Source organism: Sebastes fasciatus, chromosome 12 (genome assembly GCF_043250625.1).
Source record: "Sebastes fasciatus isolate fSebFas1 chromosome 12, fSebFas1.pri, whole genome shotgun sequence".
Lineage (NCBI taxonomy): Eukaryota > Metazoa > Chordata > Actinopteri > Perciformes > Sebastidae > Sebastes > Sebastes fasciatus.
The window spans coordinates 7,350,237-7,368,976 of record NC_133806.1 but is presented as its reverse complement, the minus strand read 5'-3'; the positions used below and the strand labels follow the sequence as shown (position 1 = coordinate 7,368,976).

At 40.8% G+C, this 18,740-nt stretch overlaps 1 protein-coding gene and 1 long non-coding RNA gene across 3 annotated transcripts in view; both read left to right on the top strand.

The window, feature by feature from the left end:
• The first annotated feature begins 1,243 nt into the window (after positions 1-1,243).
• The window catches only part of agmo (alkylglycerol monooxygenase), a 57,871-nt gene continuing 40,374 nt past the window's right edge, over positions 1,244-18,740 (top strand). The window contains exons 1-4 of one of the 2 annotated variants that reach the window (XM_074652924.1): positions 1,250-1,470; positions 1,549-1,653; positions 8,417-8,547; positions 10,201-10,352. In XM_074652924.1, coding sequence (XP_074509025.1) covers positions 1,549-1,653; positions 8,417-8,547; positions 10,201-10,352 — 388 coding nt within the window. In that variant the 5' untranslated portion in view covers positions 1,250-1,470. Of the gene's footprint in view, positions 1,654-8,416; positions 8,548-10,200; positions 10,353-18,740 lie in introns of both variants that reach the window. The other variant, XM_074652923.1, reaches the window with a different exon arrangement.
• On the top strand, positions 4,195-4,765 carry LOC141778577 (uncharacterized). Its single transcript, XR_012596102.1, has 2 exons — positions 4,195-4,235; positions 4,303-4,765. It is a non-coding gene; the product is annotated as an uncharacterized LOC141778577 (long non-coding RNA).

Here is an 18,740-nt window from a genome sequence, read left to right as displayed (position 1 = left end):
TTTTGAGCCAGATTCCCCCCCTCTCAACAATCGTCAGAAAAGCCCCGATTTTTTAATGGTTCTAAAGATTATCTTTCCAGATATTCCTGTGGTGTGAGGTATGTTAATACTGTTTTTTACATCCCTCGATCGGCTCTAAAGTCCATCCTGGCCGCACCGATTTGAAATAAATATTAAAAGATGTTAAATATTTATGATCAGATAGCCTGTTGTGTGTGGGGAAAGAACGACAGCCAATTGGGAACCAAGCTGACTGAAGAAGGCTGATGCATGAGCTAATGCAAAATGTGAAGCATTAAGTAGAAGTAAGATGGACTGGATTTGATTGTTGATTTGTGGCAACAATGCAAGTGTTTATTTAACGTGTCTCCATGACTTCATCCATCCATCCCTCGTCAACTTTCAGTACAAAGTCGTGCAAAAAGTAATATCGCTGTAATATTGTGTCTGTTTAAAACATGACAGAGGTCAGGAGGGAACTTCTATCCAGTAATAAAAAATAAAAAAAAGTACTTCATACTTTAGATACACAAGCATATTTTACACTGAAATCCATTATGAACACCACACAACAACTGGGAGTGTGTGACCATGAATAACTGGATAACTGGAGGCTGGAGCAGGAAAAGCCAACACTAGGATCAGCAGTGATTCATGGAGAGACCTTCGTCTGGTCATCTAACATCAGGTGAAATATAGAATGATATTGTGGTTTTAGCTGACGTGTGTCGCCTCACCGTTTTGAGCGATGCTCGTTCATGTCTATGTAGAGCGAGCAAGCGCGAGCCCGACACTGACTTTCGTTGACTTAACGGCCACAGGTGTCGCTGTTAACAAGCATTTCTGATTCTTACAAACAGTCCCTTTAAATTTATCATAACATGTCGTTATGTGTGGGATCTCTCACATTTTCAACATCTGTTAAGATTTGAAAAATCTTTTAGTGTGGGTTGAGTTAATAAAACAATAACACTTAAAATAATTAAATAATAAAGATACTAACCTTTTTTTGTGTCTGGTTAAAACACGACAGAGGTCAGGAGGGAACTTCCAATTAGTAATAAATTAAAAAACTTCATACTTTAGATACACCAGCACATTTTACACTGAAATCCTTTATGAACGCCAAACAACAACTGGGAGTGTGTGACCATGAACGTCTGGATAACTGGCTGCCAAGTTAAACATAGTTGTAGCCAAACACTCTCGCGAGATACAGTAACACGGAACGAGACTTGTCATATCGCCTACTATAAACGCAGAGAGATCAGCAGGTAAATAATCACAAAGTCACTGGATCGTGCAGCTTTAAACTGTCACCGACTCGGTTTCCTGTATATGTGGGGAAAAGATCCTCATCTGCTGGCTGGCTCTCCATTTCACAAGTGACCTACTTAACTTTGCAGCAGAGGAGAAACACAACGGAGTATATAGAGGAGTTAGATTGAGAGGAACGCCTCCTCCTCCCAGGTGAGACATTACACACCTGCACAGGTAACAGAGACTCACCTGGAGCAGCGGTGAGCTGAGGACGCTGTTTGTCTACAGATGGCTGAGGCGGTGTCTGCAGGGATCCGGTCCATGTTCTTCATGATCACACCGAGCGAGTCCTACTTTGAGAAAGTGGAAGATGTCCCTCAGTATGTGCAGCAGGTGGGTAACAGACTCAGCTCTCCTTCTCACTTCAGGTGAACTTTTCTGTCATTTAGAGGTGGAAGAGGTGCTCAAAGTGCTTATAGGCTAGAGCAGGGGTCTGCAAACTTTACTATCAAAAGAGACATTTTTATAGGCAAAAAAATAAATAATAATCTGTCTGGAGCTGCAAAACATTTGAACATTGTAATGAAGGTATATAGGGTTTATATTCTAAGTATATAGTATATACAGACGTAGGCAAAATTGTTGGTACTCTTCCGTTAAAGAAAGAAAACCCCACAATTGTCACTGAAATAACTTGAAACTGACAAAAGTAATAATAAATAAAAATGTACTGAAAATGAACTAATGAAAATCAGCTGTTGCTTTTGAATTGTGGTTCAACAGAATCATTTTAAAAAACAAACTGATGAAACTGGCCTAGACAAAAATGATGGTAGCCCTAGAAAAGATGTAAAATAATGTGACCATAGGGACATGTTAAACTAAGGTGTGTCCTGTAATTAGCATCACAGGTGTCTTCAAACTTGTAATCAGTCAGTCTGCCTATTTAAAGGGTGAAAAGTAGTCACTGTGCTGTTTGGTATCATGGTGTGTACCACACTGAACATGGACCACAGAAAGCTAAGGAGAGAGTTGTCTCAGGAGATCAGAAAGAACATTATAGACCTTCATGTTAAAGGTAAAGGCTATAAGACCATCTCCAAGCAGCTTGATGTTCCTGTGACTACAGCTGCACATATTATTCAGAAGTTTAAGGTCCATGGGACTGTAGCCAACCTCCCTGGACGTGGCCGCAAGAGGAAAATTGATGACAAATTGAAGAGACGGATAATACGAATGGTAACCAAAGAGCCCAGAACAACTTCCAAAGAGATTAGAGGTGAACTCCAAGGTCAATTTACATCAGTGTCAGATCGCACCATCCGTCACTGTTTGAGCCAAAGTGGACTTAATGGAAGACAACCGAGGAGGACACCAAATCATAAAAAAGCGAGACTGGAATTTTCCAAAATGCATATTGACAAGCCACAAAGCTTCTGGGAGAATGTCCTTTGGACAGATGAGACAAAACTGGAGCTTTTTGGCAAGTCACATCAGCTCTATGTTCACAGACGAAGAGATGAAGCATCCAAAGAAAAGAACACTGTACCTAATGTGAAACATGGAGGAGGCTCGGTTATGTTATGGGCCTGCTTTGCTGCATCTGGCACAGGGTGTCTTGAATCTGTGCAGGGTACAATGAGATCTCAAGACTATCAAGGCATTCTGGAGCGAAATGTGCTGCCCAGTGTCAGAAAGCTTGGTCTCAGTTGCAGGTCATGGGTCCTCAAACAGCATAATGACCCAAAACACAGCTAAAAACACCCAAGAATGGCTAAGAACAAAACATTGGACTATTCTGAAGTGGCCTTCTATGAGCCCTGATCTAAATCCTATTGAACATCTGTGGAAGGAGCTGAAACATGCAGTCTGGAGAAGGCACCCTTCAAACCTGAGACAGCTGGAGCAGTTTGCTCACGAGGAGTGGGCCAAAATACCTGTCGACAGGTGCATAAGTCTCATTGAGAGTTACAGAAATCACTTGATTGCAGTGATTGCCTCAAAAGGTTGTGCAACTAAATATTAAGTTAAGAGTACCATCATTTTTGTCTAGGCCAGTTTCATTAGTTTGTTTTTTAAAATGATTCTGTTGAACCAAAATTCAAAAGCAATGTCTCATTTTCATTAGTTAATTTTCAATACATTTTTATTTATTATTACTTTTCTCAGTTTCAAGTTATTTCAGTGACCTTTGTGGGTTTTTCTCTCTTTAACGGAAGAGTACCAACAACTTTGCCTACGTCTGTATATACAGACGTAGGCAAAGTTGTTGGTAACGTTCCGTTAAAGAGAGAAAAACCCACAATAATAATAATGGTGATAATGCACAGCTAGCGGGACAATGTTGGGGCTGGATAGGGATGGGTACGGTTAGGATTTTATTAATACAGCTACTCCTTTTGATACTCTTATCGGTTATTTTTTTCATGACTAAATTGATTTTTAATGTATTATTTAAAAAAAAAGAATAAAATCATAACAGGATTAGAATTTAGTAATGGTTAAAAAAACTAAATGTTTCTAGAGCAGCAACAGTAATCTTTACAACAGCGAATCACTCTATAAACTCAATGATATCTAACGAGAAACTAATCTAGAATGTCAATAAAATTAATCATTCCTGTGTGAAGACTGAAGAACACAGACATCAGTCAGTATCAGTCCTTCCTCCTGTCCTCTGTCCTGCTTTGTGTCAGCCAAGTTCATATAAAAATAATTCATTATGCAAGTACCAACTACAGCTGCAATGATTAATCAATTAATTATTTATTAATTTTTCAAACAAAATAGTCAAACATTCACTGGTTCAAGCTGCTCAAGTGTTGCTTTTGTTTGTCATATATGCACTGGTGGAATGTAACACAGTTTACTCAAGTACTGTACTGTACTGTTCTTATTTCACCCAAAATGACCTACAAATTACCGTGTCATTCATACGCCATTTAGTGTGAGGGCTGACAAATCACATGTATACAGTAAGACAAGTCACACAAAATAGTAATTTCACACACAGACACACTTGTTAAAGCAATAACAAATCAGTTACAAAATACTTATCTCATGATCCTGTCATCTGGGGATTTGAGATCTAACTAGCAGTCAGACTTCAGTAGACCTCAAATGCTCCTGAAATCTAGTGAATAATTTCCCACGTCTACTTAATGCACAACTTAAAAACAAGTTTGGGGTTTCTTCTGCTTCTTACTGTCAGTTTACAGCGTCTCAGTTGCCATTTATTGCAGCTGAATGTCTGGTGCAGGTTTAACAGCACATGTTTGTTATGAGCTTTTATGAGGCACATCGGGGGAGGCGAACAATTACCCTCACAGCAGGAGTCCTTATAATCCACTACTACCAAACGTGATTAAACAAATTTGTTGTTGCTGCAGAGCTTGATGGTGGTAAAAGTTTGCATGGGTGTGTGTGACTCAGCACTCCTTACAGTTAGTGATGTGTCATTAATTATTCTGTTCCCAGCAGGCCAAATTAATTAGAAAAAACAAAACACAATCTTCTAATTTTGGAGTTGTTTGGAATTATGGCTCCGTGGGTTGCTGCCAGGTCTCAAACACAATATTGTTGTCAGACAGCCGTGATGAAAGTGTATTGTCAGCCTGCATGTTGTCAGCCAGCGTCAGTCATCCGTGACCTTATAAAAAGGCAGTTTGGGGAAAATGCAGACATCTGGTCTGCAAATGTCATGCTCCACGTAAGGCCCGAATCCAGAGGAAAATAAAATAAAATTATTAGATGCCACAACAAACGGTCCCCACAGAATGCAAGTATGCTGCAGTATAAAATAGTCTTTTAGTTTGTTTGTAAAAAAAGATAAAAACACAAGAAGAGATATTTTCAGCGCACGCAAGATAGAAAAGTATACTTGAGGGGGAAATATCGCAGGAAAAACAAAGATGGAGGATAAATTGCAAAAATAAAGGAAGAGAAATAGTAAAAAAAAAAAGGAGACTGATGAAAACAAAGAGAAGGGCTTCGTCCTGAATCACATACACTACATACTCAACTGGTGTACTATCGTTCAACATATTTTTGTGTGAATACACAGTAGTATTTATCTTTAGCAGTAATTTACGTCTTCACTTCCTGAGCGCCTCATTGCCGGTTAGAGATGTGTAACCATGGTAACCCGTGCCAACCTCATGAACAAAACGATGGTTTGTGAGAATTGAGGTCTGAATTAAAATAAGATATATATATATTACACCTAGCAAAGTGAAATTGTACAGTTAAAGTGTTATTGATGTTACAGAGCTGTCCGTAATGAACGTTGTGTCCCTACCGCATTGCATTGTGGGATATTTATACTGCCGTATAGTCCAGCGTTGCATACTGTAATATTTCACCGGAAATTGTATGCAATTTGCGTACCATTTGTTTCATACATACTAAAAAATCTCACATACTGTTTTAGTGTACTAAATAGTTAATAGTTAGTGTGGAATTTTGGATGAACCTTGCCTATTTTTTTTTTTTTGCACAGCAGAGAATCAACTTGCTCTGCTGAATAATTTTGTCCCGAGCTGTCGAGAACGCAGGGCTGCAGAGGTAAACTATCTGCTGGACAGGAGAGAGAAAAGAGAAAAAGGAGGGAAGGTTTTAGACCGACGTCCAGAATGATAATCCCTCTCTCAGCGGGTTTGGAGGAGGTCTGCCTGCGCTGCGAGCCCATATGTTGGCTGCAGCTCTGCAGTCTGCTGCCAGATGTTGGGAGCGTTGCGTGTGATCGCAGGTCCCTAGAGGTGCTCTCGCCTCTGCTTGTGCACACACACTCACACACACTCACATCACACACCTGCATGTTAAAGTGGAAGCATTCACATGTGGATTATGCACACACATGCATGCATGCACGCTCACTCTCACTTCCATCCACACACGCACACACACACACACACACACGCACACACACACATACGCACACACACTTCCTCCCTCCCCACCTGCAGATGTGCTCCTCTGCGGTCTCGTCACGCCCTTCATTCCTCGCTCTTGGCGGGGCCAGTCACTTGGTCAATGAGCGCCTTCACGCTAAAGCTAACCAGCAGGTCTGACACGCCGCTGAAGTCGCACTCGTGACCTGTTTGGTAACCTCGTCCCTCTCTAATTTGTTCCATGTTTGACAGACCCATTAAGAGGTTATTACATGTTTCCAGCATAGTTAGAAATAGAGGCCCGTCACTGACTGTTTGCTTAGTGCTTACCATTTGTTTTGTCATAACTAGTTACTAAATGTAATCCATTCTCTGACACTTTTAGGAAGTAGAAATTTGGCATTTAAATTTTTGTTTTCGCCACCAAAGAAAGAAAATCATGTGGCATCTTGTGCAAAAAACAGCTGCTAATTGAAATGAAGGACATCCTTTGCATGTTTGCTTTGATGTACCACACATTGGTCAGCCATATTGCTGCAACATGTGTTTAAAGTTGGCAATACAGAAAAAAATCTGCAGCAAGTTCATTTTGATGAAGAGGAACTTCTTCGTTTGAAGAAAGTTAATTAAAAGTTACTTATTATAGCATGAAACAAAATGAAGGAAAATAATTACTCGTAAAATCAACCTGACATGCTGCCACAAAATGTGCAGGAGCTTGGAGGTCATTCTTTTGAAAAACAAAACTGTTTTGATGTCTTCGATATTGTTGTACTCACTTTGAACTGGAGCTTCATCAACTGTTGATTTGCACCTTTAAACGTCATATTTTCACATATAGTGGAATTAGTTATTTCAAGAGAACAGGGTCCCAGTTCCAGTTCTGCTACTCCAACATGAAACCTGTCTGGTTGAACCACCAGTACAACAGATGAGCAACTGTGTTAGAAAATCTCTGTTACTGTGATTACAAAGTCAAAAGTAAAAGCCTGTAAGGAGAGATGTTAACTACGATTCCCAGTGTGCATTACGGTAAGAAACAGTCAATCACTGAGCTTAAAATACTGTTCCGCTAACAACAAATTGAACCTAAAGATTACACTTTGTAGAAACCTTATGCATTGTTTGATGAATTTGACAACTTTGACGTGATGTTTTGTTCCCAATTTTAATGACAAAACTCTGATATTTAATTGGCTTCTCCTCCATAGCAACAGCAGCTGAGGCTCATGGGTATCTTTAGAGCCATCCACCATTTCAAACTTGTGGGGTAAAAAACATGGATAACGTTCAGTTCAGTCCATCGCTTTTTTAAATGTATGTATTTGTTTGGGAATGAGATTTACAATGAGAAGAAATATTTCGAGAATTTAAAAAGCAGCGTGCTGGTCAATGACTGTATATAAGAAGTGGATTGCCGTTTTGAAACCTCAAGTTCGGTATTTTGACCAACCCCATCTTGTTGTTTTGCAACCAGAAATGACAGGAGAGGGTGGAGTACAACCAAATGCTGAATAAGACATTTTTAGGCAAGGTTAAAGTTCTAAGACGAAAACACAGACAACTCCCAGACCAGACAACGCCGTGGTTGCAACCTGTCAATCACAAGGTAGCCACGCCCTAAAGCATCCCCTGTTTTATGGTCTATTTGACTCTAAATGGGACGATAATTTACCAAATGAACATCATGCTGTATTGAAGAAGACTTGAAACTAGCGATTGAGACCATAAACTCATGTTTACAATGTTTACTGAGGTAATAAATCAAGTGAGAAGTAGACTCATTTCCTCGTAGACTTCTATATAATCAGACTTCTTTTTTGCAACCAGAGGAGTCGCCCCCTGCTGGCTATTAGAAAGAATGCAAGTTTAAGACACTTAAGCATTGGCTTCACTTTGCTGTATTTTATCAGTGAACATCAAGACAATTCAGTTTCATGGTGTGGTTTGTTAACATTGATGGTTAAAGCAACCAATGAGGTAATTTCTTCCTCCAGTGCAGCTCTGGTCAGACAAATGTTTGTGATCTCCAGTCTGCCAATACATTGCGGCTTTAGACCAGTTGCGCCAGATTGGTACAGTGAAACAAACATTATGGATCACTAGACATGAAAGCCCTGCAAGCTTTTAGCTCATATGCCAAGACAAATATTCAAGCTCAACACAACTGCTAAAAGCAACATTGGATATGGGAACTGTCTTGTTTTCACAGTTTGTAACAGCGCTGAATCATGATTCCCCTTGTGTGTGTGTGTCTGTGTTTGCAGGCCACTCCTTTCTTTATAGGGCTGATGGTGCTGGAGCTGGTGGTGGGCTTGCTGAAGACCGGAGCCCCAGTGATGACCATCAGTGATGGATTCACCTCCATATCTGCCGGAATGATCTCCAGACTCCCACTGTGAGTGTTTAGGCAGCTCATAGTCAGATCACTCTGTTTGATACAATAGTGCTGCATATCATACCAGAAATTTGCGGTTTTGCCTGCCGGTCAGTGTAAGAGTTTAAACCGGTTGGAATTCAGGCAAGGCTGATGTCCGGTCCCCGTGTCTTGCATGCCAGCTGCTGATTAAAGAGAAGAATGTTAGTCCAAACCCCACAGGAAGAGTGACAGTCTTTGAAACATATTTTATATATTGTGGCCAAACGGTGGAAATACAACTTACGGGGTCTGTCACATGAAGCCATTCGGCCCAAAAGGACTTTTTCCCATAGACTTACATTTGGAAAGAGACGTCTGTAACTTAGTGGATCATTTTTTTGAGGTGAATCAACTTCCCATACGAGCACTTGAATAGCCCTTATTTAAATCATTAGGTCCTTAAAGTTGTAAAATGCACTAATAGCAGAATCCAGATATTTCTCTTCCTTTGTTCATGTGAATGAGACCCAGACCGAGGCTGGGAGGCGGGGTTAAAGGAAACGCTAGCTCCTCCAAGTTTTGGTTGAGCAGCTGCTGAGTCAAATGCGACCCTCGTGGTAAAATTTTGGTTTGAAAATGTTTACACCATACGTGCTACTTGATTTGACTTTTTTTAAATCTTTTTTTAATCACACATTTTTATCATTATCATAGCTGCCTTTCTTGTTTTGAATGAAAAATATGGCACGTGCATGACCGGAAATGTTTTTGTTTTTTTTAATTGTTGTAACTTTAAATATTGCTGTTTAAAGGACCATTACCTGATGTGATGTGATGAGGGCAACAGGAAGTAGGTGCATCAGGTGGTACATAGTGTTATTCAATTAGAGCAGGGATTCTCAAAGTGGGGTCCGGGGACCCCCGGGCGTCCGTGGCATTCTGTCAATTCTGTCGAAATAATTTGCTATAAATTATAACATAGTTTTGTATCATTAAAAAGTGCATATCTACAGATGGGCATAGACAACCATATTTTGTCCAGTACTCCCACCCATGTTAGCTTTGGGCCAATAGAAACTCTGATATGATTGTGACACACAGCAATAAGTTGATTATTTTAAAGTTGAAGCACTTATTGAAAGTCACCTTTAGACTGGTGAGTTTAAACACCTGGATTTATTAGGACTATGCCAGTCTTGCTACTGTTAATTTTTCTGAAAGCTTTTGAGATCAGTTACTTGAAATGTAGATTATATATGCTGTTAAGTTGAGTCTAAATGCAATTTGAATAAAATCACCCTCTGTTTGAATTATTTAGGTTGAAACGTTTTAGAATACAAATAGTTCCAATGACCTCTAAGAGTAGAAATGTTAGTAAGCATATGATTAATCCCTGAGAACCCCTGAGTTATAGTACCATTATTTTTGGGAAGCACACAAATGCCAATGTCATCATAATTTGTTATTTGCTAGATTGATATAGATGTGTATATATATGTATGCAGGAAATAGCATACTTGACTGTGTGCCTCCCACTTCTGACATCAAACCTAAGCCGTTGCTCAAATAGACACAACACCCAAAGGTGTCTGGTGGAGCGAGAGCACCGGGACTGTCCGTTTCAACTGAACAGTGCAACTGTAACATGAACTGCATGTTGTACTAACCTGTGCACACTCTGGACTCCCTCAGGATGTTCATGAGAGGCTGTGAGCTGACTGCTTACATGTACGTGTGGGACCGGTACTGCCTGGTGGAGCTGCCGTGGGACTCTGCCTGGACCTGGTGGCTCACCTTCCTGGGCGTGGACTTCTGCTTCTACTGGGTCCACCGCTTCGCTCATGGTGCCAGCACAACACACTCACACTGATGTACACAACCCACAAGGAAGAATATAGGTATTCCCAGCTAATATGTGTAGTTTATGAGAACTTTTTCACATTATTCTTGTTTTTTTTTTGGTAGTAGTTTTGTTGGCAAGCACTCATTGCTGTGTGGTTTCTGCACTGCGTTTTTATACAGAAACGGGTATGCACCGAAGAGCAGTTTTTTTGTGTTGTCGTGAGTGTTCATCCTTACGAAAGAGTAGATGTGACAGCTCCTTCGTGGAGCACGGCGGTTGTGGTCCACTTGGATTTATGGTGTTTACTGTGGATTTGAATAGTGACCACTTTTCCTGGTGGAAAAGTATTAAAATGTCAGTAGAAACGTTTCAATCCATGCCTGCAGCAAAATTCTCTTCTCCACTGATCATAAAAATGCTCAGTGTTTCAAACTGATATTTTCTTCAAAATATGACTAAACGAGCATCTCATCCACGCTTCGAAGATGCACTCTGTAAGTTTTTACACATTTAAAATGATAACAATGACGGTGTCCCCTTCCTCTTTCACGTGCCACTCAGATAATACTAACAAAAAAAAACTACAAAGCCAGTTGATAATAAATGGTTGTAATATGTTGATTTAGTTGCCGTCTCTGCAGGGAGGAGCACGCAAGATAGCACACACATCATGCTGTCCTGGACCTTGTGGAGGAAGCAATTATTTTTGAGTTACATGCAGCTGGTTTAGAGCTGTGCAGATGTGAGAGGCCGTGGTCTCCAGAGGGCTGTGGTCTTAACCCGGAGCTCTCAGAGCAACAAGCTGTATATAGTCACAGCTCTAAAGCAGTGACGTCCTGCAGCATCACTATTAAAGCAGAAATAAAAAACATATACCGTCTATTTCTACAGTATTGGCGCGACATCTTTTAAAAACAACTCTTCTCGTGTGTGTTTATGCACGAGCGGCTGCCACTCAGCATACCGGAGGAGAGGTATTTATTTGTGGCCTGCACTGGTGTTTATTTGTGTCAGTGGCACATCAAGCTGCCCGCCGTCTAGTCCACACAGTTTTGGCTGAAAGTTCAGAATCTGGCGAAACAGAAGCTGCAGCGCTTTGAAACCGTCTCGCCAAGAACTGCCCGACATGATTTTGAGGTGACTATAGTTTGACTCTAAAGCACCACTCTGCTTCTAAACATGCACTGAGGGTATTTTTAACTGCCACCACCACAGCACTGGGCATATTGGACATTATTATTGTCATTGTGGTGTCTGTGTATGTGTGATGACACATTCTTGAGAACACGATGACGCCACAGAGAAGCCGATCTTATTGGATTTAAGAGCATGTTGCTGCGTCACATTAATGAGGATACCTTGCTTCTGTGAAAAGAATAAAGAGATTTGAAGTTTATATTGGACACATCCACATTATAATGCACATTTAAAGTATGTTGACATAAAGATCTTGACAATTTATGTCACAGAATCCTAATAGATCGACTGTATTATCACAAATGGATTCATTTTTCTTGATCAACATAAGTATAATAACTGCCAGCAACAAAACACAGCATCCCTCTAGTAATACAAAGTTTACAGTAAAGATAAGCAGCTTATTTTCAGTCTTCTGTAGTAACATGGTTTTCTTAAAACATTGTTTAGATTGTGTAAATCAAATTAAGAGAACCTGAGGGAGATTTCTGCAGGAGAAACCAGATTTCTTAGACACATATTCACACTCAAAAATCCAAGTTTTAATGGGACTTTTATGTGCAGGTATGTACAAGACAAAGACCAAGGACAGTGAAAGTATCACTGTGGTGCATTGGCATGACAAATCAATACTTGTAGCTGTCTGCCCTTTAAACCAAAATAATTAAATCCAAAGTCTGCCTGAAACTGAAAGTAAACTGGATATGAACTAATCAATTATTCAACAAATTGTTCAGCGCTGTAATCAAAATAAAAAAAAAAATTCCAATAATAAAGATATTTATGTACTAAAATTGACCAGTTTTTAAACACATTTTAAATCAAAAGCAGAGACTCACTGTCCTGTTCTTTTTTTTTCTTCTTTTTTTCTGTACGTTCATATTTCTGTATTTATTTTCATTGTTGTTATCCTTAAAATGCTCCTTAAATTACTCCTTTAGTCATGCATCCAACAGGCATTAAAGGGGACAAATCATGCTCATTTTCAAAACTCCAGACTCATGTTTTGATAATCTAGGAAACTAGGCTGAATGTGTGTGACCTTATTTGCGGTATTACAGCTGTAATGTGTGTCTGAATGAAGTGTGTGTTCCCTCCCGTGCCCTCATTGTCTGGCGATGCAGAGGCATGACGCTCACAGTATCACATTTCTGCTCTGGGTTATTTGGTCGGATATCTTTTATTTTTGAACTGCAGAATCATTTTTACGTCTGAAAAAAAAGAACCTTTCCACTTACTTTCATTTCCCCTTCTTTCAGCCTGTTGGCGTTGTTATTATGGAACATTGTGGGGTCGCAGATAATTGTCTGGTGCTGAGCGCCCGCAGCGCTCACTCAGGATATAAGCTTTTCCCCTTGTTACCAAAGCGAAGCAGCTCTCCACGACCGCAGCACCGGCTCAGCACGGTCCTCACTCGTCACTCTGGTCAGCCGAGGTCATCTCGGTCAACTTGGTTTTGACCTCCGGCTTTTTCTAGAGGTTCAACCAAAACCCTCCCGGTGTGGGATGGATGTTTCCTATAAGGAAGCCCTGAGGAATGAGACAGATGTAGGATGTGGGCAGAAAGTATTTTTCAGCAGTTTTAATGAGAATCAAATTGTCATAACGCTGCTTTAGGTTGATTGACTGATTGATTGATTGATTGATTGATTGATTGATTTGTTTATTTGAGGGCACTTTCACAAGCCATAGTACATTTGGCTAGACCGAATGAGAGTGAAATTGATACTTTTGGTTAGTTTTCTGTTTATTCTGGTTCGGTTTCACAGCGCACAAATTAAAGAGGACCAAATTTAAAAAAAAAAAAGAAAAGTTGCTGAGGGGCGTGTACAAAGGAGCGAATTAATCTTTTTCGTCTCGAGAGCTACCACTTCGATGCAGGGAATCACAGACTTTAATATATCGATGTCAAAATTTTTTCACTTTGACTCTGCACTGATCTACTGTACGTACAAATCCCTCCTCCTCCAATTTATAGTATCTAGAATCACTTTATAAACGTCACTATTTCTGTTGATTATATTTAGCATATTCTGTATGTTCTCTTTGCCCAAATGCCAACTCAACATATTACCTTCAAGCCACCAAGACAGATCCAGGTTCCTCAATTTAATTTGTTCTCAATGTTATGATTTGAGCATATTTGTTATGCTAAATGCAGTACCTGTGAGGGTTTCTGGACAATATCTGTCATTGTTTTGTGTTGTTAATTGATTCCAGCAATAAATATATACATACATTTGCATAAAGCAGCATATTTGCCCACTCCCATGTTGATAAGAGTATTAAATACTTGAAAAATCTCCCTTTAAGGTACATTTTGAACAGATACAAAATGTATGATTAATCGTGACTAAATATTTTAATCGATTGACAGCCCTAGAGAGAACATCTCCATGCTTCACCCCAAACGGAGCAGGAAACCAACCACTCCTGAGATTATTTAACTTTAAACATGCAACAGGGGCTTTGATAGCATTATACAATTTACCATCAATACCAGAGCAAATTAACTTATACTTAACTTATTTCCCATGACTATTTATATCATTAGTCATCCCTCATGTCTTGGAACAATCTCGCTGGTTTTCCCCTCAAAACAGCAGGAGCACTGCATCTCTAACCCTATTGTGTCAAGACACATGAGCTATAAATCTTAATATTGCAATAATAAGGGAAATATTACAATAGAAAACTGCAAAAGTGACATCCTCTGCTGGGAAATAGAAGCCCTTATTAGCCCTCCGTGTAGAATATTATTTTCCAGTTCGACCAGTTTTACGGCCCCTTATTTTCATAGTTTCCCTCTCATGACTCCCACATGAAAGAAAGGACAGCTCACGCCATCTTTACTGAGGAGACATCACCACTTGGCTTCACTCTTCGCCCAGATGATGTGATCTTGGAGATAACAAGAGATTAAAAGGGAAGTGAGCTGCTCCTGTCTGCAGGCATTTGGATGAAAATCACAATTCTGCACTGGCAGAAGTATTAATAACAAGCTTGTGACTACTAGACTTTGTTTGTGGCCTTTGTTTGGCATCAGGTCTGAATCTGTATAGACAAACCCAACTCGTGGTACAAGTCGAGGCAAATGTGGAATCTCAAACATTTGAATGACCTTTGTGCACACACAGACTCAAATGAAGTGCTCGTTTATCTAAACTCATGACATCAATATTTGCTTAAACTCATCGGTTCATGTCCCTGAATTGAATAATGTGCAGGTTTAGTGAGTCTTGCTTTTATAATGATCTGTTCTTATTGCATTTTCACTGGTTTTAACTTGTCTTTGAAGAAGAGAAGATGGACGTTTTCAATTGCTGACAGTCTATCTCCTCTAACCCCTGAAATAATATGACCTCTGCTACGCGTTTAACCACCATTTCTAAACACATTGGTTTAATAACCTGGTGACTGACAAGAGTAGAAAACAAATTCCAATTTCGCCCACATTTTGTCTGCTGCTTTCCCCCCGTCAGACAGACTATATATGTTCAAAACTTTTCTATTCTGGAACCAGATGGTTTTGGGTGAACAGGAGGGCGACTTGGTTCGGATGCGGCCATGTTGTTGACAGGCCTGTTGATTCTGTTTATTCTAACCTCATATCGCAAGCGCCACTAATAGCAGCTCTGCTCTCGAGCGGCATCTATATCCAGGCATGCCAGTCGAGGCTCAGGCCATTAATCAGCCAGTCAGCTGTCCGTACTCTGATTATATGTGAGGTAATGGAGTTACGCTGCAGTCGTCTCACCACACTGGCTGCTGCTCTGTGTTACGCTTATAGCCCAGAAACATCAGAGAATCACTTAAAGGTCCCGTAAATTAGTATAATTACCTCCTTTAAGGGAAGATTCGGCACCTTTTTTTATGTCAACCCGTTCTCAACCCCAACTCGTCGAATACCGACGTTTGATAAGCGCCCCTCGGCATTGGAAACCGACGCACCATGACGCAACAGTATGTGACGAACCGGGCTATCAACTAACTCCAATATAAACCCACCGGCGGGGTTATTCGACGGTCGAAGCAAGTGATGTAGTATTAACAGGGTGAGAGTCCACTAAGGAGGTGGATGGGTCAAACAAACACAAGACTTTCAACCAGGAGACCGGTGTTCGTGTCCCATGTGAAACTAAAAGTAACGTTGACTTATTTTGTTACGTCAGTCGTTAGTCACGTGACCCGTCGGTATCGCCTGTCCTGTGAGTCACGTGAGTCGCGAGTCAGTTAAGTAAACATCAACCTCGACAGTTTCCTAACCCTAACTAAGTGGTTGTGTCGCCTAAACCTAACTTCCTTTGAAAACGGAAGATTATTTTGAAAGGACACTACTGTATGTAACAAGCGTATATTGACACGCCGTCCCCTGTCCGTCCAAAATGCAGAGGGGCACTGACCAAGCGGCGGTACTACGAGTTGGGAGTGACAATATGTTGTCTATGTGGCTGTCCAATCAGTGCTGATGGTCAATGTAATCAATTGAGGCAATAAAATCCTCCGTGCGTGTTATATAGACCCAGAATGCTGAGTTCTTCTGCTCACGGAGGTCACATGTACCAGGATGCATTGCATGCAAGCTTCTGTCCAACGTCGCCTCTATGCTCCCATCATCACTCTGCTCAGTAGCCGGGAAACAAGACATCGAAACTTCTGTTGGTCTTGAAGAGCTGCAGCTTTTATTTGGGCACTAACTGCAATCTCTACTGTAGATTCACTTGATATCCTCACCGCTAAACTTAAACTCTCCTCTTCTCCGATCGCCCTCTCTCGTCTGCTCATCTTTCTTGCAGTGCAGAATGATGGCGTCATGAGAGAAATCTTTGGTCGTCAATCAAAAACAGTGGTCTAAGGTGGTACTCAAAGACGCAGCTGCCAATTTAGAGCTTCAGCGATCAAAACGCAGGCCGTCAAAATTTAGTGTCAGAAATTTAAGACTGCTGCTACAACACACGTTTACAGACCTACCAATCAGAATATAACATGTAGAGATGCAAAAAACAGATTTACCTCAAACTCAATTTGCAAAATCAGCATTTCATATTTCCCTCTTTTCCCACGGGACATGCTTCACAGTCTCCTCATCCCCTTTTAAGACTCTCCGAAGCATAAAAGTGCCAGCTCTACAGCCAAAAGTTTTATTGTTTTACTACATTTTAGGGACGCCGCGGTGAGGAAATTTTCCCACCGGTTAATAAACTCCTGACATCACTGGTGTTACAGATTACACCGGACATTTTACAGGAAAAGATGACGCTCAATATATGTAGCGCGCTTACTTTGATGTTTAACGTTGGATGGATGTGTGTCTGGCCTCTCTGGTCGAGCTTTTCCACCTGGCGCCGCTGCTCCACCCCCACCGGCTGTGACCATTCTGTCCTCCGCACGGCTTCTTACCACAGATTGCCTCATTAACGTCATCAGGTTCCCTACTAGCACTGGGTTTAAATCCGAAATATTGCCAAATAAGCACTTTTGCTTTCTGCTTTGACACCAAATCCTCCGCCATCGTCTTGTCTGTCAACCTTTTCTCGTCTAGTGTGAAATCTTACTCCTGCTACTCTGCTGGTGCTGTGTGGAGCAGACTCTTTCACTTTCAGTTTATAATTGTAGCAGCCATCGTCCGACTTTGTATTGATAACACGCTTAGTATTTCACAAATAAGAGTTTTTCTATTTGATGAACACGGATACTGATGCGCAAAAATGGAAAAAAAGCATTGGGGCGTTGGGCAGGTAATCTAATCGGTGTATTCCCAAAGACCGTATAACATCACCAACTACCGCAGCAAGCTTACTACATTTTCAAAACGCGTAAGCAGGATGAATTTCAGGATTCTGCATTGACAGAAATATTTTGCAAAAAGCTTGTGAAAATGAGACCATGTTTGTGACCTTTGTTTGGTATTAGGTCTTAATCTGCATAGACAATCGCCACTCGTGGTTCAAGATGATGCAAATCTGGAATCTCAAACATTTGAATGACCTTGACACACGGACTCAAATGACTGCAATAACACGGGAGCAGTGATGCCAGTTTCTGGCATACTTAAATCAGATTTTTTATCATAGTGCCACGATTATTTGACATGCCTCAAAGTTCATATCGTAAAGTCTGATAGTGATAAAGTCTCATTAGACAATGAACTTGTAATATTGTTGTAATTGCACAGTCTATAAGTGCCTTTAATATTAGTATAATATAATAAGATTGTTTGCATTTGTCAGGTGCTGTAATAAAACAGCCTGAAGCCACAAAATCTCCACCCTACTGTGCCTCCAGTCTGTCTCTGCTGCACATTAGCGTCTGTGTATTTTGGCATTCCTTTCCTACCCTTTAGGTAGCTATCTCCTGTGATGGCTGTTTAACCTGCAAATCCTGATTGTGAGGTTACTACCTCTTGTGTGACAATGATGAAATGTGTTGTGTCAGGCAATATAAAAGCATATGAAGACATGTATGCACCAGGGATGTCACGATAACAGAAATTTTGTAGTTGATCCCGATGCCAGTGAAATTCCACGATTTTCAATACCATGGTAAAAAACAAGTCATGTCTGTAAAGGGGAGACTCGTGGGTACCCAGAGAACCCATTTTCATTCACATATCATGAGGTAAGAGGTGAAGGGACCCCTTTGAAAATGGTCATGCCAGTTTTTCCTCACCAAAATTCAGTGTAAGTTTGGAGGGTAATTTCTGTGCAGTGGTTAGCATTGTCGCCTCACAGCAAGAGTTGTCACAGGTTTGAATCCGGCTTGGGGCCCTTCTGTGTGGAGTTTGCATGTTCTCCCCGTATTAGCTCTCCGGGTGCGCCAATTCTCCAAAGACATGCAGGTTAGGTCACCCGTAGGTGTAAATGTGAGCGTGAAAAGTTGTCTGTCTCTATGTGTCAGCCCTGTGATAGGCTGGCGACCTGTCCAGGGTGTACCCCGCCTTCGCCCAATGTCAGCTGGGATGGCTCCGCGACCCTGAATAGGATAAGCGGTTACAGTTGGTGCCAATAGATTCCTTAGGTTTTCTAGTTTCATATGATGCCAGTATCTTCACAAATGAAACTCAATGCAACCTCCATTAACATTTGCTAGCTCTCATCCTGCCCATTTCAACACAGATTTGTTGTTCACTATGTAGCATTATCAGAGAAAAAATAGTGTGTGTGCGTCCCCCGGAAAAGTCGATAGTGAGTTG